At 46.2% G+C, this 21,679-nt stretch overlaps 1 protein-coding gene across 1 annotated transcript; it reads right to left on the bottom strand.

Annotated features, from left to right (window-relative positions):
• Positions 1–8,185: 8,185 nt before the first annotated feature.
• On the bottom strand, positions 8,186–20,566 carry LOC102567795 (uncharacterized). Its single transcript, XM_019500389.2, has 2 exons — positions 20,192–20,566; positions 8,186–11,973 (listed from the first exon to the last, which is right to left on the bottom strand). Exon 2 carries the CDS (start codon positions 11,962–11,964, stop codon positions 10,015–10,017), a length of 1,950 nt encoding a protein of 649 aa, XP_019355934.1. The 5' UTR covers positions 11,965–11,973; positions 20,192–20,566; the 3' UTR covers positions 8,186–10,014.
• Positions 20,567–21,679: the final 1,113 nt, after the last annotated feature.

The raw sequence follows: 21,679 nt of genomic DNA, 5'->3' as shown, positions 1-21,679 counted from the left end.
TGCCCCAGCCATCGCTAGCTCTGCTCCTGCATCTTTCAATCTCCTTCCTGCCTTCTGTGATGCAAAACCTGTACAATTCCTCCCTCTTGTGCCTAAAGGCAGAAATTGCAGCCTCATGTGTGTCAATTCATGTCAGAGCAGCCCTTAACAAGTCATTGTGAGTGGTTTGTTTAGGAAGGCCATGTTCGGTCCATGGGGTGTACTGGAGTATGACTGACAATAATTTTTAAGTCACCTTTATTACAAAGTACGGCTGACAATAATTTTTAAGTCACCTTTATTACAAAGGAGTTGGTCTCTGGATAGAAACATGGGGGATATAACTGCTGTCAGGCTGAAATCTCTTGCTAGCTGCTTTAAGCAGGAATGAAGCTGCTTCTCTGCCCTGAGCTAAAGGCAGATGGACAGATAGACTGATGGAAGTTGGGAGAAAAGTGTACAGGAATGGCGTGGATGGGGTGTTGCTTTAGCAAGCTAAGACTTAGTCTGAGTACACTCGGGGCTCTCCTGCAAATTTGTTTTGTGTGAAGTTGCTTATATGCGACAGCTTTATTTATACCAGAATACAAGGGGGTTGGGTGGAAAGGGACTTAACGGTGGGGGTCTACTACAGACCACCCAACCAGGGAGAAGAGCTGGACCGGGAATTCTCAGGTCAGCTCGTGGAGGCAGTTAAGTCAAAGGATGTGGTCATCATGGGTGACCTAAACTTTCTGGACATTTTCTGGGAAGAGCAGTCAGCCAGATCTGACCGCTCACATAGGTTCCTAGCTGTGTTACAGTACCTCCATCTAACCCAGGAGGTGCACAGTCCCACCAGGGGAAATGCCTTGTTAGACCTGGTCCTGGTCATAAGCAATGACCTGGTGAGGGGACTGCAGGTGCTTGATCACCTGGGCGATAGCGATCATTGCCTACTGGAATTCACCATCCAGCGCGGGGTGGCAAAGGCCTGCAGCAAGGCAGCAGCCCTGGACTTCAGGAGGGCAGACTTCAATGAGCTAAGGACACTAGTCGGGGAGGCACTGAGGTCCTGGGGGGGTGGGGAGTTGGGAGTCCAAGAAGAGTGGTTGTTCCTGAAGGAGACTTCTCAAAGCCCAAAGGGTGGCAATCCCAACATGGATCAAAGGGGGGTGGAGTGCTCAAAAGCCCCCATGGGTCACCAAAAGCATCCAGGAATGTCTCAAAGCTAAGAGGGAGGCATACACCCAAAGGAAGGGAGGGGCCATCACCAGGGAGGACTATACCTCGGTTGCTTGAGATTGTAGGGGGCTGGTCAGGAAGGCTGAGGCGGAGATGGAACTGGCACTACCAACCCGGATCAAGGATAACAAGACATCCTTTTTTAAATACATAGGGGGTAAAAAGAAGGTACCGGATAACGTGGGGCCTCTGCAGGACATGCCTGGAAATCTGGTGGTCTCACCAGATGACAAAGCTTACTTATTTAACAATTTCTTTGCCTCCATTTTTCTGAGCAGGGACCAGGTCATCCCCCTCACTGGGATCTCCGATGGTCCCAGGGGAGTGCAGCCAGGCCCAGGGTCAGAGAGGACCTAGTCAGGGAACTTCTGGTGGGACTACACATGTTCAAATCAGCTGGTCCTGACGATCTCCACTCCAGAGTGCTGAGGGAATTAGCAGAGGTCATTCAGGACCCCTGACACAGCTTTATGAGCACTTGTGGTGCTCTGGTGAGGTGCCAGAGGACTGGAAAAGGGCCAATGTGGTCCCCATTTTCAAAAAAGGGAGGAAGGAGGACCCAGGAAATTATAGGACTGTTAGTCTTACCTCAGTCCTGGGGAAGCTCTTTGAGAAAATTATCCAGGTGCACATCTGCGAGGGGCAAGCAGGGGAGGTTATGCTTAGGGGCAACCAACATGGGTTCATTAGAGGCAGGTCCTCTCAGACCAACCTGGTGGCCTTCTATGACCAGGTCACAAAATCACTGGATGCAGGTGTCATGGTGGACATAGTCTTTCTGGACTTTAGGAAGGCCTTTGACACTGTCTCTCACCTCAATCTCATTAAAAAATTAGGAGATCGTGTGTGGTGTCAATGCCTACACAGTCAGATGGATGACCAATTGGCTGGAGGGCCGCACCCAGAGAGTGGTGGTGGACGGGTCATTTTCGACCTGGAGGGATGTAGGCAGTGGGGTCCCCCAGGGCTCGGTCCTTGGGCCTGCACTGTTCAACATCTTCATCAGTGACTTGAATGAGGGGGTGAAAAGCACCCTGTTCAAATTCACAGATGACACTAAGATGTGGGGAGAAGTGGGCATGCTAGAAGGGAGGGACAGGCTGCAATTGGATCTGGATAGGTTACAGGGGTGGTTGGATGAGAATAAGATGGATTCAGTACTGACAACTGCAGGGTACTGCACCTATGGAGAAAGAACGAGCAGCATACCTACAGGCTGGGGAACTCCCTTCTCATCAGCACAGCGGCAGAAAAGGATCTTGGAGTCATTATAGACTCCAAGATGAACGTGGGCTGCCAATGTGGGGATGCAGTCAGGAAAGCCAACCACACCTTGTCATGCATCCACAGATTCATCACAAGCAGGTCCAAGGAGGTGATCCTCCCCCTCTATGTGACACTGGTCAGGCTGCAGGTGGAGTACTGTGTCCAGTCCTGGGCGCCGCACTTCAGGAGGGATGTGGACAACATGGAGAGGGTGCAGAGGAGGGCCACTCGCATGATCAGGGGGCAGCAGGGTAGGCCCTACGAGGAGAGGCTACGAGGCCTGAACTTGTTCAGCCTCCACTGGAGAAGGCTGAGAGGGGATCTGGTGACTGTTTATAAACTGGCCAAGGGAGACCAGCAGGCAATGGGGGAGTCCCTGTTCCCCCGAGTACTACCAGGAGTAACAAGGAATAACGGCCATAAGTTGACTGAGAGTAGATAATTCAGGCTAGATATCAGGAGGTGCTACTTCACTGTCAGGGTGGCTAGGATCTGGAACCAACTTCCAAGAGAAATGGTGCTGGCTCCTACCCTGGGGGTCTTCAAAAGAAGGCTAGATAGACACCTTGCTGGGGTCATTTGACCCCAGCACTCTTTCCTGCCCATGGCAAGGGGTTGGACTTGATGATCTGCTCTGGTCCCTTCTGACCCTACGAACTATGAAACTATACCAGAAATTTGGTTTGCGTGAGAAAAATTCGATCTTATGCAATGTTGCTATGCATGTAATAATGAATTCACTTTATGTGAATTTGCTTTATGCGAGGTTTTTTGGAATGCAAACCTCGCATGAAGAGAGACCCGAGTAAAGTAAAAAATCATTGCTTGTTTGCCTGTCTCATCACTGTCTTCTCTCCCCCACCGTTTTCCATCTTTATACGCAAATCTCTCTCTCCATGTTCCACACTGGTGTGTTTACATCCTTTCACAGTATATGAAGGGGAATAATGAAAGTATCAGGGTGTCCCTTCATAAATTCATGTTTCCACACCTCAAATACTGTGCCCAATTGTGTCCCCTACACCTTAAAAAGGATCTAGAAGAGCTACAGAAGTTCCAGAGAAGGGCAACAGTGATGATGAGAGTCTTTTTAGTCTCCTTACAAGGATAGACTAAAGAGGCCAGGCCTGTTCAGTTAAGAAAAGAGACACTTGAGGGGGAACATGAGAAGGGTTTACCAAATATTAAACAGTGAAGAGAAAATCAATAGGGATTTATTATTGACTCTGTCTCCCAATACAGGAACTAGGGGTCACAACATGAAACTAGTAGAGATCAAGTTTTAAAATGAGCAAAAGGAGTTTCTTTTCTACCCAGCATCTCATTAAAGTGTGAGACCCATTGCCACCAGATGTGGTGGAAGTTGACAGTTTAGCCAGATCTAAAAAGGGATTGGATATGTTCTTGGACGAAAGGAGCATCCTTAGCTATTGAGTATGGGAGTTAGGGGTATAGCCTCTGAATCAAAACTTTCCAGACCTTAAATGCTGGAAGCTGCAAGTGAGAGAGGAACAGTGGGAAAAACCCTGGTCAGATTCTGTCCACACTCCCTTTCAGGATCCACTCTCTGCTGCTGTGTGACAGGAGACTGGGCTAGATGGACCTGTGGTTTGTCTCAGTAAATGGCAGTTCTTATCTTCTTATCTGGTGAGGTGAGCTCCAGCTCAGGAAAGCTTGCACTAGATGCATCTCTAATTTACTTAGTCTGTAATGTGCAAGTCTGCCCTGCCTTCTGCTTGACTTCAGACTGAAGTGTCTAACTATGGGTGAAGCTACACATTATTCTTAGCCTGTACTAAATGTGTGGCATGTTAAGGGGTGGTAATGTTGGAACATGCTGTGAGCAGTTACGTGTTGAGGATAAATATTGCTTCTCTCCAGCACAGCTCTCCTTGCCATTAGAAGGCTGGCAAGCCAGGCATGGCTAGATGATGTCTTGCAGCAACAGGACTCTCAGTGCAATGATCCTGAAAGTTCTTCTTGGGGTCTCCTTGAGTTGAACCAACAACTGAACAATGGGAGGCTGTATTTGCCAATACCGCTCCTTCTCCTAGCATCCACTCCAGCCATCTACCCACTGTTTGAGGCTTTGTAGGGGGAATCAAATATCAAAACGGGAGGCAGAGGGAAGAGCTTATACACTGCTGAATAACACCACCTCACTGGCATATTTTCCATTGGGGAAATGGAAAGATTATGAATTGTAGTTATAGGACTTCCTCAGGTATTCACAGAAGACCCTGAGTAAAGACTGTGGATCTGTGTTTAGGCCAATGGTACTGACTCGTTTAAACTCCAAGAACCCTTTGCTAGATTCAAGGCATCTTTTTGGAAAATGCCAGCTTTTACCCTTTGCTCATTTTTTGATTACAGAAAAATAGAGTGATTCCTCAGTTGCATAAAGCTCAGAAAGACTGCAGCAGGTCAGAATGGTTTTGATGCTATGGATTCATCTTTGAAATTTCTGGGTTTATCTGGTGAATCATATTTGCATTCCTAGGGTTATCATGCGTCCGGGTTTTCCCAGACATTAGGGCTGTGTGAAGGTTTGGGTGGTGATTCAATTCAGAGGAGATTCAGCCCGATTCGATACTCGAATCTCCAAATCCAAATCGAATCAGGGGACCAATTAAAAGGACTGAATTGATTCAGAGCTCTCCAAATCTTTGGAGAGGCCCCAAGTCACGAGGAAGCCACTTCTCATGTGCTGTTGGGGACGGGAGGCGGCACGGGCACACACGGCCACCGGGGCAACGAGGTGGGCAGCAGTGGAGCGGAGGGCACCTTTCCTTCACATCCCAGGGAGGCTGTGGCTGGGAGGACAAAGAGGAGCCCAGACTGGTGGCAGCAGCTCTCCCTGCCCTGCTCCGCTCTGTGCTCGGCTGCAGCGACGGTCGTGCCCAGCTGAGCTGCAAGTCTCTCTCGCAGCCTCTCAGATGCACTGAGGAACCCCTGCTCCCTCCTCCCTCCCCTCCCGCCTGCCCCAGTAAGGCAGCGAGTGGCAGAGGCTGCAAAACACTGCGCAGGTGTCTCCTGCCAAGACACATCCCTCCACCTTTGATTAGTTTCCACTCTGGCTGATATCTTTTCCACATCTGATCTGTTGACTTGCATTATGCTTCTTTCGTTATGCGACAGTGTTTATTTTAGTCAAGTGTTTGGTATTATTTCATTGTTGCTTTTGTAGCAGCCTTTAAAAAATGGACCCACCTGAACAGAATGGGAAGAGCTGCCTGGCAGAGACAGAGTTTGTCCCCGAGGGGACACTGTTGGCTCTGAGGGCAAGTGAAACTGTTTGGAAGCAGCCCTGTTGGGAGTGGGAGGGGTGATGTAACCCCAGCACAGTTTGAAAGAGCTGTTAGCAAAAGCCTGGGAAGGGCCCTGAGCTGGGATTGTCTGAGAGGCTTGGATAAAAGGGGGAGCAGTTTTCCCACAGGGGGGGAACAAGAGAGAGAGGGGGCTGAGGGACAGGCTGGAGACCGGATTGAGAGTCTCCGCGCAGTGGTCCCTCGGAGAGCCCCTGGGAGAGGCCTGCAGGAGCAGAGTGGAGAAGCTGGGTGGCAGGAGCAGGCAGGGACTGCTGGTGTGGAGAGCCCAAGTCTGAAGAGACCTGACTGCAGCCTGTGTGGCTGGGTGAGCACAGCAGAGCCAGGGGGACGGGGGACTGCCGGAGTCTGCCCTAGTTTCCCCGAGGGGCGAGGGGCCCCAGGGGCAAGCAAAGCCTAGGGAGGGGCTGCATTTGCTGGGGCTGTGAGGCTGTGTGGGGCAGGAGGGTTGCTACAGCCTGGAGCCCAGACACTGCTCACAGCAGAACCAGGGAAGGGGGCAAAGGCAGGGAAGGCTGTCTTGCAGGAACTGCAGAGTTGCTGCTTGCTGCCCGGAGACCCCAGAAGCACGGAGACGGACACCAGTGCCAGGGAGCGTCCACAGACCACGTGCAGGGACACAGACAGTCCCGCTCCCTGAGATACCCCGCCAGAGGCAGTGCACACGGGATCCCCAGTACACCGTGTGCAAGTGAGAGACTATGTATATAAGTTCTTGAGGGTTTATTAGACAGTATATCCATGTGTTTATTTAATGATTATTTATTATGATGTAAATAATTAAATCTTGTAAATAGTTTGAGAACTGTCTGCAAGGGTGCTTGATTGTACAGGGAGGCTCTCTGCTTGGGGCACTGCAGCAGCTTCCCAGGGGGTCTGGGCAGGGCCACTGGCTACCGGGTACCCCAGGATCCCATTATTCAGGTGAGGGCACGTATAGTGTCACGCCCAGGGTTACACTTTTATATTGTTTTTATTTTGGATTATAAACCACATAGATTCATAGATGTTAGGGTCAGAAGGGACCTCAATAGATCATCGAGTCCGACCCCCTGCATAGGCAAGAAAGAGTGCTGGGTCTAGATGACCCCAGCTAGATGCCTATCTAACCTCCTCTTGAAGACCCCCAGGGTAGGGGAGAGCACCACCTCCCTTGGGAGCCTGTTGCAGACTTTGGCCACTCGAACTGTGAAGAAGTTCTTTCTAATATCCAGTCTAAATCTGCTCTCTGCTAGCTTATGGCCATTATTTCTTGTAACCCCCAGGGGCGCCTTGGTGAATAAAACCTCACCAATTCCCTTCTGTGCCCCCGTGATGAACTTATAGGCAGCCACAAGGTCGCCTCTCAACCTTCTCTTGCGGAGGCTGAAGAGGTCCAGGTGCCCTAGTCTCTCTTCATAGGGCTTGGCCTGCAAGCCATTAACCATACGAGTGGCCCTTCTCTGGACCCTCTCCATGTTATCCACATCCCTCTTGAAGTGCGGCACCCAAAATTGCACGCAGCATTCCAACTGCGGTCTGACCAGCGCTCGATAGAGGGGAAGTATCACTTCCTTGGTTCTGTTCGTCATGCATCTGCTGATGCACGATAAAGTGCCATTAGCTTTCCTGATGACTTCGTCACACTGACGACTCATGTTCATCTTGGAGTCCTCTATGACTCCAAGATCCCTTTCTGCTTCCATGCCACCCAGCAGGTCATTCCCTAGGCTGTAGGTGTGCTGGACAATTTTCCTCCCTAGGTGCAGCACTTTGCATTTCTCCTTGTTGAACTGCATTCTGTTGTTTTCTGCCCATTTGTCCAACCTATCCAGGTCTGCTTGTAGTTGTTCCCTGCCCTCCGGTATGTCCACTTCTCCCCATAGCTTTGTGTCATCCGCAAACTTGGACAGTACACTTCACTCCCTCGCCCAAGTTGCTGATGAAGACATTGAAGAATATCAGTCCAAGGACCGAGCCCTGCGGGACCCCACTGCCCACACCCTTCCAGGTCAATACCGACCCATCCGCTACGACTTTCTGGGTACGACCCTCTTGCCAATTCGCCACCCACTGGACCATGCAGTCATTCAAGTCACAGCCTCTTAACTTGTTCACCAGTATGGGGTGGGATATCGTATCGAAGGCCTTCCTGCTGCAGTGGGGCGCTGCAACCCCTTCTCTTCCTCTTCCTGCTCCCCTCCCCTGCTGGCTGTTGTTGGGAGGTAAGTGCAGCGTGGCTGCTCCCTGGTCCCCGATTTTCCCCCCTTCTGCCCTGAGCCCTGGCACACAGTTGTGTCCATGGGCACCAGGGGTCAGCCAGTTGATGCCTGCCATCTCGATGGCGCATGCACAGTTGGCCCAGAGTGTTACAGACAGACAGATGGAAGTGCTACATCTTTTATTATATTAGAATTGACAAAGCAAGATTAGTAAGAAAGTATAAAGCAAAATCTTATGGGATGGGTCTTGACTGCTACAAAGAGAAGCTGGCCAGACTCTCAGTCCCTATCAGCAGGGGAGTCTCCAAGTGGTTCAGCATGTGGATGTCTCTAAATTCCCCCCCTGCTGATGTCCAGTATTTATGGATGGCTGGTAAGCATAATTTCAGTATTCTAATAACTAATCCCTGATTGTTTTTATTAAAATTTGTTTCACTGAAAATTTCAAAAATGGATTGAAACAGATATCTTGTGGTCCTAAAGAAAGGCAATTAGTTATGATTTAGATCCTTGAGAAAGCAAAGGCGGATTCTTTATCTCGTTTCCCTTTCCATTGCGGAACACTGGTCCATTGCCTTTTTACTCTAGTTTATGGTTTGACAAGGCTGTTTTGTTTCCCAAATTCGTTTTACTTTGTGCTCTGTTTGATGGTGTCTCAATGAAGCATACAAATGGCTTCCTTTGCTGTGCTCAGCCAGCTCTTGCATCTGCAGTGCTTTCATGCTAAGGTCAGTTAGGCAAAGCCTTATAGGGATCCTCCGTCTTATCCACCTTCTGTGGCTCAGGCCTTTAAAAAATAGTCAAGCCTGACAGTTGTGCTCCACATTGCCTTACACAGTCACTATATTGATATTGATCCAAAAGCTGCAGTGAGCAGCCTGGTTGAAAAAAAAAAAAAACTGGTCTAGGCCAGTATTTTTGGGCATGTGGTTCATTGAACTGGTGTAGCCTAGGTCCTGGCTATACAATTATGTACTTGTGTCCTCTGTGGAACTGAATTTCATTGGGTTCATTGGTTGCTTCCAATAGCCCAAGACAACAGATCAGAAGGATCTTCTTCAGCTTGAATGGTACCAGTGGCCCAAAATGTGTCTAATGGGAAGATTTACTGAAGAGTTGATGGGGAGAGGCCAGGTGTATCCTTGTTCATCTAAGAAGAAATGGGCTCCCTTGATACTGGAAGAGAGGGTAGTTTAATGTAGGGATGTCAAACTCACCCTGGCTTGGATTCAAAATGTAGGGCTCTTTCCAGGCATGGTCTGCAAATCCAGCAGCAGCTGGAATGGTCCAGTGGTGGTGGGGTTCAGCAGTGGCATCATGGATTTGGGCAGGAGCAGATCCAGGTGAGGGTTACTGGTGTAGTTGCATGCCTCTCCCCCACCGCTTTGATTCCAACTCCGTCCAAACTTTAAAGTCTACTGCCTGGGAGGACCTGCAGGATTCCTATTCAGGCAGAACTGAGGGAGTCAGTTGACTTCATAGGTCATTAAAATCTATCCGATTCCTGATTAAGTCCATAGGTGTTAATGACCCTCTGTCCTTTCTTTATGGTCTTCAAGTTCCACTATTCAAACTATCCTTTCTTCTGAAATTTTGCTGTCTGTTAGACATTTCTGGAAATGTCTCTCTTCTGTTTTATGGTCCTGCAGTCTGCTTTTAGTTCTAGCTAAAAGGCTTAGATCAGGCATGATAATATTAACTCAGGTGTAGAAATGACTGATTGAAGTATTGGAAACCCTGTCAGGATGCTCAAGAGTGACTAGATTTTGTTTTTAATGAATCTGAATGAGAGATACGTATTTAGCTGTAATGACTACAAGACTTACGAAACAATATCTACTACTATTTTAACTTTGTCTCATTTATTGAGTTTTTTAATCTGAATATATAATCTAGCAAATGTGTACACACTTTAATTATATTTGTTTTTGCCTTCACAGTGGGGAAGGGGGTGGTCATCTTCATAGCAGTGTTCTTCTTTGGTATTTGATTTCCTTCATGGTGCTTTGTGTTGCATCCTAAATTGTTTTCAATTCCCCCCTGTTCTCTGAGGGCAGCCTCATCCTCAGTTTCTCTATCCTGGCCTGTACGTTGTTCTTGAAGTCATCCTTTGCATTTTCCACTTCTTTGTAGATAGCACGCTGGGCATTTTCAAAATAAGCGGCATCAAAGCTAGAAGACTTTGTGCTGATGATGTCCTGGAGGCTTTGGAACCCAGGCATCAGGTGGTCATCAGATAACTTCTTGTAGCTGTTGGAGATCATGTAAACTAGCTGAGCCACACTGATTGCACTGAAAACCTGGGTGCAAACCAGATCCATTGCCAAGATTTTAGAAGAGTAGTCGACAGCCTGAACACTTTCCATGGAACCTAAATACTCCTGGATGTCCTGGCAGGAGCTGAAGTCAAGCAAACTGGAAATCATCTGGATAAGTTGCCCCATCTTCTCCCACTGCCGATTCATTTTCTGCAGGACATCAGATTCTTCAATCAGCATAGTCACAAGCATCTCAAAATCTATTTTCCTCATCTCGTACTGCTTTATGTCACAGTGGACTTTTGTCAGCTCCTCATTCCACTTCACCAGGTCTTCAAAACCTTTTTCATACTTCTCCTGAGTTGTCTTGAACATCATCTCTCTCTGCTTCACATTTTCTTTCACCTGCTCAATTCCATGCCAGTGTGAGTCCTCTTGACCTTCAACAAAGGGGAAAGCTGGGGCCCTCACAAAGTCTTTACTATATGAAGTAAATTGAAATGCTTTCTGGTGAAGTTCACAGATGTCCTCAATCACTTTCTGCTGTTTTTCCTCCTCTGTGCTTTGGGACAAGGCTATTTGTTCTAACTCTTCACAGATAGAAATACCTAACTGACAGATCTCTTGGGCTTCTTGTTTGGCTTTACATGAAACTTGTTCAATTAGTTCATTTTTCTGGGATTGGAAATGATGCTTTATCCAGTGGATTTTAACATTTTGGCTTTTCTGGTCAAAGATGAGATCCATTTGGAGCCTGCCATTTGAAGTTACATTTTTAAGCCATTTTGCATATTCTAGAAGCTCATCTGCCCTGACACAGATAGTGGTCTCTGGGCTTGAAGTAGACATGCTTAGTAACTTGGCCATTTCACCTTCTATGTCACCTATGGAGAAGCCACAATTCTCTGCCAGTTTGTTTAGAAAATTTGCCCCTTGGCCAAGGAGAACATTTATCATGTTCTGCTTGATAGACACCTTTATAGCTTCCCACCCGGATGGGATGGACTTCAGGCTCATCTTGTACTGGTTGAAAGTCTTCTCCAGTTGCTGTCCCATTTGCTTTAGATGCTGCTCAGCCACCTCCTTGGCCTTCTTGGCTGCCTCCTCCTGTTTCTTGGCCTGCTCCAGTGTTCCCTGCACATCTCTTAGCTTATCCTCATAGCTTTTCTTGGTTTCCAGGCAGTCCTCCAGGAGTTTATGAATAATTTTGGTCACAGCTGAGAACTCTGTCTTCACACTACCAACGTAGGTTGTGCATTTTTCTGCCCTCTTCTTTATCTTATTTAGGCTTGTTAGGGACAAGGCCTTTGCCACATCAGCTTCCTGGAAGGACTGTATGAAGTTTTTCATCTTGGTCACTGCAGACTCAGAGAAATCCTTAATGCTACCCATGGTTGTGTGGGCCTCATTGAAAGCCTCCCAGAAATGGTTACTCAGTTTATGCAAGTGGGTCTTGAAGTGCTTTGGGGGATCAACTTGTGTAAAGTCAGCATTGGAGGAACTCTCTTGGAGGGTGAAGGGGCCCTGCTCTGAGGTGCTGCACATCAGCTTTCCTAAGATGGCAATGCAGGCAGGGGCAGGCATGAGGAACTCCTCCCAGCTGGCATAGGGCTTCATCAGCAGCCCAGCCTCTTCCTGCATCTTGGATACTCTATCAGCATTCCACATAGTTTTGGTTGTGTTCTGAGTTTGTCCTTTTACTGCTGCCATTTCGTAGCACTATGAAAACAAGAGAGAGCACTTAAGAGCAGTGTTGTGGGTGAGGGTGGATAGATCATGTTCTGGGATCCGTCAGTGGACAGAAGTTCAGAATTCACTGTTGCTCAATTAGCTTTTGTCATAATTATTTATTTTCCTATCAATGTGCTCTGTGCACTGAATCATTCATCCCAAAGTCATTCTCCAAGTAAGAAAACCCAACAGTATTAGGTCTATGTCAATACCACCTCCCTTTCTCCTCCACTCCTGATAAGAGAAAGGGAAAAGGAAACACTCACAACTTTGAGAAGATGAGGATGGACCTACTCCTGATGTAACACCACTGGAATAGCCACAATTAACTCATGTTGGTTGAGGGGCATGCCCATCTCTATGGCCTCAGCTTCTATAGGGATTTGAAAGACCTGGGAGATTTTCTGAACTTTCTCTTAACTTGAGCTGTGTCTTGGGGCCAGTCACTTCTATCCTTCATCTGTTTGGGTCTCACTCTCTCAACCTTTTTCATTCTCCCCTATTGGTATCAAACAGCTAGCACTAGTACCTTCAGTAGTTACATTGACCTCCATAAGCTGAGGTACAACCTATGCTTGTATGGGACTTATTGCAAAGAAAAGCACTCAAAAACAGGCCAATGTATAGCATCTTTCTACAATGACCAAGACTCTTAAGTATTGATTATTAATAGTGGCAAATGTAGAACCATGTTCTATTCTACCATGGAAGTGGACATAGGTACCTAAATACGCTTTGTTTCCAGCCTGCTCAAGCCTTTGTAAAACAGTAAATGCAAAAGCTGGGTAAGTCCTCATTTTCTTCCCCCCCCCCCTTTTTTTTTTGACTTGGTCTTAAAGGTTGCACGATGTTGGGCTTGAAAAGTACATTTAGTAATGGATTTTTCAGAGATTTGAACAGGATGGATCAGAATCAAACTTACATGCCTGAATACACATTGATGCTGAGCAGGTGGAAAAGAATTTGGCTCAGGACACGTTCCAAATGTAGGGTAGTGTTAGGGCAGTGTTGTAGTCACGATGATCCAGGAATGATGAGAGACAAGGATTTGTTGGGGTGATGGCTTTTTTTGGACCAACCCTATGGTTGGACCAGTTAGACAAATAAAGTTAGGCAAGTTTTTGAATGCAAGGCATTCTTCATCATCTGAAATTCATCTGAAGAATGCCTTACATTTGAAAGCTTATCTAACTTTACTCCAACCATAGAGTTGGTCCAGTAAAAGACATCACCCCAAAAAATCCTTTCCTTTTACAAGTTTAGGGTCCTTCTAGCCAAAACTCCCTAATCCCTTGTATGTAGCTTGGTTTTTCATTTCTCTTTTCATCTTGGACTAAACTTACTTGGGATTTGTTTATTTCTGTAGCTTGCCAATAAAATCTGCTCCCCTGCAGGACACCAAAACTGACTTTTAGGTTTAGTTGATGGGTACTGTCTACTGGCAACTTCTCCCAGTCAGGTGTCAGCTGTAGAGATCTGCTAGCTACTGTAGCAAGCACTGAGCACTTAGTATAGACTGAATGTTGGTTCATTGATCTGGGCTGAGTCATGGGCTGTTTGAAGTCTAGGTTCAGGACTTTGGTCTTCCAGGCTTCTTCGTATCCAAATAACTGCTCAGGTACCCAAGGTGTTCTAGGTAACTATGGTTGTGTATGGTATCTTTTATTGGACTACCTGTAAGCTGCTCTGTAGGCAGGATGTAGGTGCTCTGGTCCCTACTCCCCAAGTATTAAGCAGCTACAGAAATGAGACCCGGAGCTCATGTTTTCCTCTTCCTGAGCAAATACTCCAGACCCCTTCGCACTTATGCCCTTTTAGCATAATTCAGAAATGCAAGAAATTTGATCCCATTCTGCCCCATGGGGCTGCCTCACCAGGAAAGGCGAGACTGCCCCCAACCCTGGCTGTAGCTTAGATTTGAGGACATTCTCCAGGAAAGGGGGGGGGGTGGAGAGGGGAAGAGAATTGGGTGTGAACTTCTCAAATTGAAGAGAGAAATGAACCAAGATCTCCCACTTCTTTGAGTACTATAACTACAGGACAAAACTGTACTGCTGTTACATGTGTCAGGGGTTTTGCCTTCCTCAGAGGCATTGGTGTTGGTCACAGCCAAGGCTGGGGATTGTGACTGGCATGTACCTATGCTCCTGCTGCGACTCAGACCCAGAGGTACCCTGCTCAGGGTTAGATTGATCAATACATTATAGGTCAGGAGGGAGTTTCACCCCACAGTGAGATTGGGAGTAGGTTTTTAGCTTTCTTCTGTAGTGGGGGGCATGGCCCTCTTTCTTGGATCTGTTGAACATATTTAAATACCCTTTGCAGCAGTGAGATGTTGGCCCCTGTTGTGGGTTAGGGTGCCATTTCATGGAGAAGCAGGGCAGGAAGGGACTTCCACAGGTCATCATCTAATTCAACCCCCTGCCTGAGAATCATCCCTATCTAAACCATTCTGTATCACCATACTATAAAAACTCTCCATACGACTACCCTCAATCCTGATACAACTTAGACCTAACACCCTAAACTGCCACAGGTGAAGCAGGGGAACCATGGCATTCAATGTCCTGCTTCTGTAAAGTGTTGCTAGTATACACTTAAGATGTCCCAGGTAGATGGCCATTCCTCCCACTACAGAGGAAGGCAAAAAGCCCTCCCACAGTCCATACCAATTTGACCATAGGGTAAAATTACTTCCTGACCCCAAATATGGCAGTCAGTCTGACCCTAAGCAGAGGGCCAATACCCTATAGCCAAGAAAGTCCAGCTTTGCTCCTAGCAGGAGAATTGGCACACCCCCAGTTAGAGTCTCCAGCCTTAGCTGTAGCCAAAACCCAGTTCATCTGGGGAGGCTTAAAAACACCTAGACATGTATAGCAGAATAAAAGGGGGCAGAGACTGGGCAACCACAGGCCAGAAGTATGAGAAATACCCATGGTAGAAGATAAGCATAGCTATGCCTAACTCATCCCCAACCAGTGGCTGTCCAACCTCTTCTTGAACACCTCCAGCGATGCAGAGTCCATAACTTCTCTCAGCAGGCTATCCCACTACAACACTCTAACAGTGAAGTTTTTTTCCAGATATCCCCTCTAGCTGCAACTTCAAACCACTGGTCCGCATTCTCCCTTCTGCAACGAGAGAAACAAGGTGCGCACCCTCTTCTTTATGGCAGCCCTTCAAATATCTGAAGAATGTGATCATGTCCCCTCCTATGTCTTGTGGTTGTAAAAGGGTTGACTGTTTTTTCCAAAGAGGTTGGATAACAAGTTTGTATACAAAGGTTTGAATAAGCATAATCCAACCCCAGACAGGGGCTTGGACTAGATGACCTCTGGAGGTCCCCTTTGGCCCTACTTGTAGGCCATACATAGAATTATAGAAAAAGTTAGGGTTGGAAGGGACCTCAGGTGGTCATCTAGTTCACCCTTCTGCTCAGCAAGGACCATCTCCAACTAGATCATTCCAGCCAAAGCTTTATCTAGCCAACTCTTCAAGTTCTTCAAGGACAGAGATTCTACTAGCTCTCCAAGTAACCTGTTCCAGTATTTTACTAGTCTCCTAGTGAGAAAAAATTCTTCCTAGTATCTAGCCTAAACTTCCTTTGCTACAACTGGAGCCCATTGCTCCTTGTTTTGTCATCTGCCACCACTGAGAACAGTCTAGCTCCATTCTCCATTTTGAATGCATCCACTTCAAATAGGTGAAGGCTGCTATTAAATCCTCTCAGTCTTCTCTTGACTAAATAAGCCCAGTTCCCTCAGCCTGTTCCCATAAGTTGTGTGCCCCAGCCCCCAAATGATTTTTGTTGCCCTCTGCTGGACCCTTTCCAATTTCTCCACATACTTTCTGTAGTGGGGGCCCAAAAACTGAACATAGTACTCCAAATGTTGCTACACCAGTGCTGAATAGAGGGGAATCATCATTTCCTGTGACCTGCTGGTAACACACCTACCAATGCAGTCCAGTATGTAATTAGCCTTCTTGGCAACAAGGGTACACTCCTGGCTCCTATTCAGCTTATTGGCCATTGTAACCCCCCAGGGACTTTTCTGCAGAGCTGCTGCCCAGCCAGTACCAGTGCATGGTATTATTCCATCTAGAGTGCAGGACTTTGCACTTGTCCTTGCTGAACCCCCATGAAATTCCTTTGCCCAATCCTCTAATTCAGGGGAAGGCAATTATTTTGGGTGGAGGACCACTTACTGAGTTTTGGCAAGCCATCAAGGCCCATATGACAGGCAGCCAGGGGCAGATAAATATTACATTTTTAAAGTTTTTTTTAGGGGTCCCATGGGCCAGATGGAATGGCCTCATGGACTGCATCCAGCCCGCATTTTGCCCACCCCTGCTCTAATTTGTCTAGGTAATTCCTAATCCTAGCCCTACCCTCCAGAGTATCTACTACTCTTCCCAGCTTGATGTCATCTGCACACTTGCTGAGGGTGCACTCCATCCTCTCTTACAGAAGATTGATGGAGGCATTGAACAAAACTGACTCCAGGACCAACCTCCTGGGCACCCCACTTGATACTGGCTGCCAGACAGACATTTATTATTACCCTCCGAGCCCAATTCTCCAGCTAGTTTTCTATGCACCTTACCATTTATTCATCCAACCTGTACTTTTTTTTTTTTTTTTTTTAAAGCTTGCCTGGGAGAATATTAGGGGAAACCATATCAAAAACCTTGCTTAAAACAAAACAAAACAAAACAAAACAAAACAAAACAAAACAAATGAAAAACAGACACCACAGTATACCACTTCCACTGGTCTCCTTGCATCTATAGAGCTAGTCATGTCTTCACAGAAGGCAATCAGGTTGGTCAGGCATGACTTGCCTTTGGGGAATCCATGCCTATTGTTCCCAATCACTTTCTTCTCCCAATGCTTAGAAGTGGATTATTTGAGGACCTGCTCTTTGAATTTTCCATGGACTGAGGTAAGGCTAACAGGTCTGTAGTTCCTTGGATCTTCCTTTTTTAAGCATGGGCACTATGTTTGCCTTTTCCAGTCATCTGGGACCTTTCCAAATCACCATGAGTTTTCAAAGATGATGGCCAATGGCTCTGCAATCACATCAGCCAACTTCCTCAGCACTCTCAGGTGTATCCTGTCTGGCCCTATGGACTTGTGTATGTCCAGCTTTTCTAAATAGTTCAACCTATTATTTTACCTCTGTTGGATTTTCATCTCCTCCCCAAACTGTGCTTCCAGGTGCAGCAGTCTGGGAGCTGACCTTACCCATGAAGACTTGGGTGAGAAAAAAAAAAGGCATTGAGGACTTCAGCCTTTTCTGCATCCTGTCACAAGGTTACCTTACTCATTCAATAGGGGACCCACACTTTCCCTGATCCTCCTCTTGCTGCTGACTTATAGAAGCCCTTCACATCTCTTGCTTACTGTAACTTAAATTGTGCTTTGGCCTTCCTGACTTCATCCCTGCATGCCTGAGCCATGCTCTTATACTCTTCCCAAGTTATTTGTCCATGTTTCCAAGTCTTATTAGCTTCCTTTTTTGCCATTTAGCTTACTGAGGCATTCTCTGCCAAGCCAAGCTGGTCTTCTTCCATACTTGCTAGTCTTTCTGTGTGTTGGGGATGGCTTGTTCTTGCCCTCTCAGTAAGGCATCTTTAGAGTACAGCCAGCCTATGCATAGGCTTGTACAGTGCAAGCCATGGGTTGCAGGCAATATCAGAACCTGATTTCATCGATTTCTAGGGTTGGAAGGCACCTAGCAGATCATCAGGTCTGACCTCCTGCTCCAGGGAGGAAAGAGCACTGGGGTTAAGTAACCCCAGCCAGATGCCTATCCAATCTCTTCTGGAAGACCCCCAAGGTAGGGGAAAGCACTACCTCCCTTGCAAGCCCATTCCATATTTTGGCAACCCTCACTGTAAAGGAGGTCTTCCTTGTGTCCAATCTAAATATATTCTCCTTCAGTTTGTGGCTATTATTTCTGGTAACCCCAAGGGATGCCTTGGTAAACAGAGTGCCCCCTACTCCCTGCTGCCCCTACCCCCAATGAATTTGTAGACAGCCACAAGATTGTCTCTCAGCCTTCTCTTGTGGAGGCTGAAGAGATTCAGGTCCCTCAGTCCATCTTCATAGGGTCCTGCCTGCAGGCCCTCAACCATACAAGTAGCTCTCCTCTGGACCCTCCCCAGGTTATCCACATCCCTCTTGAAGTGCAGCGCCCAAAACTGGATGCAGTACTCCATCTGCAGCCTCACCCATGCTGCATAGAAGGGAATTATCATTTCTCTAGACCTGCTTGTGATGCACCTGCTGATGCAAGAAAGAGTGCGGTTAGCCTTGCTTATCACCTCATCATACTGGTGGCTCATGTTCATTTTTGCATCAACCAGGACTCTGAGATCCCTTTCTGCTGTTGTGGTACTCAGAATCATACCTCCCAGTCTATACATGTTGGAGATTCTCTCCCCGCAGGTGCAGCACCTTGCATTTATTCTTGTTGAATTGCATCCTATTCTGATCCGCTCAGTTTGTCCAAGTCTTCCCGAATTCACTCCCTGCCCTCCAGTGTGTTAACTGTACCCCATAGTTTAGTGTCATCTGTAAATTTGGATAAGGGGCTTTCAACACCTTCATCCAAATGAAGGATGAAGATATTAAAACAGCACTGGTCCAAGCACAGAGCCTTGGGGGACACCACTGCCCACATCCCTCCAGGGAGAAACCAAGCCATCCACCATCACTCTGGGTGCATCCCCTGAGCCAGCTTTTCACCCACCTTACTGTGAAAAAATTCTACAACTACAACAGCTACTCAGTTCGCTCATAAGAATTCAATGCAACATGGTGTCAAAAGCCTTTTTTAAATCCAGGTAAATAAATATTTACTTCCACTCCTGTATCTAAGCACTCTGCGAGCCATTTATAAAAAAAAAAAAAGGGTCAGTCGGGCAGGATCTGCATGCTATAAACCTATGCTGGCTGCACCTTACCATAGTGTGACTTGCTGGCCCCCTGCAAATGTGATCCTCTATGATTTTTGCTAAGGTCTTGCTGAGAACAGAGGTGAGGCTAGCAGGCCTATAAAGTTAGCAGGTCCTCCTTCCTCCCCTTCTTGAAAATAGGGACCACATTGGCCCTTTTCCAGCCCTCTGGGACCTGATCTGAGCTTGACATATGAAGCAGTGATGTAGGTTAAGCATGCAGTGTCCAAAGCATGACCAAACAATAAGTGCTATTGCTAGGATTAGTCATTTTTAAGGAGTCTAAGCAAAGCTGGAGTGTGACTAAGCAGAAGGCCCCAAAGCCCATGTCTGAGTGACCATAACATAAACCTTTGCAGATGTGACAACTAGCTTGGTCAGCAAAATAAAGGAAGGCATCTATATTTCTAACTGAACATAATTAAGCAAAAGTACAAGGCCTGAAAGGAGATATTATAAAAGGGAAGACCATATATTAAATAATCCAAATATACCATGTCATAGCTTTATCTTAAAATATTAGTAGAAATGATTGATACGACCAAAAAGGTTATTTTTCTATATTAGATATATTTTTGTTAAAATCCTTAGATAGTTTATGGTCTTCTCTGAAGAGGCAAGTTTGTAAAAACAAAACAAAGGCAAAGTAGTAACAGACCAGTGTTAAACAGCATTCCACAGTAAGAAAGGAAAGAAGATAAGGAAAGTTTCCTTTTACTTTCCCAAGGATATACATCCCAACTAAATTGACACCTCCCAAGTCCATAAGAGATCTAGTTTAATCCAGGTCGAAAAGAGTTTCAGTTAAATAAAGAAATTTAAATAAAACCAACTAGAGATAATTAATTAAGATATAGGAACCAGCCATCTATAGATATTGGGCATAGACTGAAAGGAAGTTTGGACTTTTCTAAAGCTCAGGAACCACCTTGGCAAGAGTCCCCAAAAGGAAGGAGAGAAGCCTGGCCAGCGGATCAGTTTTCTCCTTGAATCCAAGGCTGTGTAAGCATTGTCTTTGTTAATAAAAATAAATCTTTGTTATTACATATCCTAATAAAGCTTTTGAGTTGCGACTGGAATGGTCTCACTGCTCCTCAGTAGTCTCATTCTTCCCCCCAGTCAAAATTTGGAGCAACATATTTCTCTCTGATTCTATAAATAAAACCCATGATCAGTACCAAGTATAGGTCAAAACTAGTTTAGTTTGTTTTCAGCCTGTGCAATACCTGATGGCAGAGACACTCACCCTTGTTTGGTGTAGAAATTTCCCTTAGCTGGTAATGCCTCTTGTGATCAGGTTTGGTCTCCAGGTACCAGCAAACTGTGGGTTAAATCCAGCTTCAGTATAGTGGTGCTTGTTTAAAAATGCACTTCTCAGATTACTGTGACCTATGACAGGAACTCATAAAGTAATAGTGTGATTACCAGTTAGTTCAGCAAGGTCAAAGTATTGCTATAATGCATTTGGAGGTCTTTAAGGCATTTGACTTGGTATATTATATGGATAAGAAATTAGCTAAGTGCTTTGAAGTTGTTAACAGGTGATCGTATGTGTTGTGTGTGTTCTTGATTTTACATGAATGTCTGAAAGAGCTAGGGTTAATTTAGTCTGGAGAAGAGAAAACTGGGGGGTGGGGTTATGTTCCATAACAGTCTTCAAATACCTGAAGGGCTATTAAAAGCAAAGCTGAAGACAAACTTCTCTTTGACTGTAGGGGACAGAAGTAGGAGTGATGGCCTCCAACAGAAGCAGAGAAAACTGAGGTTGGAGATTAGATACAACTGTCTAGGGTGTATCTACATGTGCAAATAAAAACCACCAGATTTAGTGTGCATTAAGCTAATGCACATTAAGCAATTTTTGGAAGGTGTCTACATGTGCAGGGTTTTGGAACTAAAGTTAAGCATAATTCATGTAGTGCTTCCATGTGCTCCTGTGGCCACCAGGGAGGAGCTCAGGGTGGCCTGGCACAAAAATTTAGTGTCGGGTCAAGTGTGCATTAATGCACATTTGCAGGTATCAAAAGGTAGCAATGGTGATTAGCCATTTTGAATGTGCAGTAAGGGCTTGGATTTGTAGACATGTGCCCATACTATACATTAGCTGCATTTCATGTAGACGTGCCCTCTGACCATGTGTGGGTCAAGCATTTGGAACAGGATCCCTAGAAAAAGCTGTGGAATCTCCATCCTTGAAGATTTCAAGACCAGGTTGGATAGACATTTGGTTGGGATGTTTTAGCTAGGGGTGTTCCTGCCCTGAGTAGGTGAATAGAATAGATTACCTCATAAAGTCGCTTCCAGCCTCATTTTCCTATGATCTCATTCTTTATCAGTGATCTGGAACAAAACATGGAATAGTTAGTGATGATGGGCACCTATACATTTGGCGAGGTCTGCTTTAACGTACACTAATTATCCTGCAGAGTAGACTCCATTAATAGCCTCAGTGTCCATGTATTCAGCATCCATGCACTTCAAAATGGTGGCAAGGGTGCTATAAAGAAGTGGTGACTATAAAGAGAACAATGGGCTGAGATGAGTTCCCAGGAGAAAGCTGTCAACTAAGAGGCCAAGGAGATCTTTTGACATATAAAGAAGGGAATGTTGACTAGAAGCTTAGTTTTGAGAACAGAAGACTGAGGTGGGCATTTGATAAGTCTTTGAATATCTCAAGGGCAATTATAGGGAAGATGGAGATGGGCTTTCTGTAGGACCAAGAGCAATTTCCTCA

This window comes from Alligator mississippiensis, chromosome 11, assembly GCF_030867095.1.
Source record: "Alligator mississippiensis isolate rAllMis1 chromosome 11, rAllMis1, whole genome shotgun sequence".
Taxonomy (NCBI): Eukaryota; Metazoa; Chordata; order Crocodylia; family Alligatoridae; genus Alligator; species Alligator mississippiensis.
The sequence above is the reverse complement of the archived record's forward strand: the minus strand, read 5'-3'. Positions and strand labels throughout refer to the sequence as shown.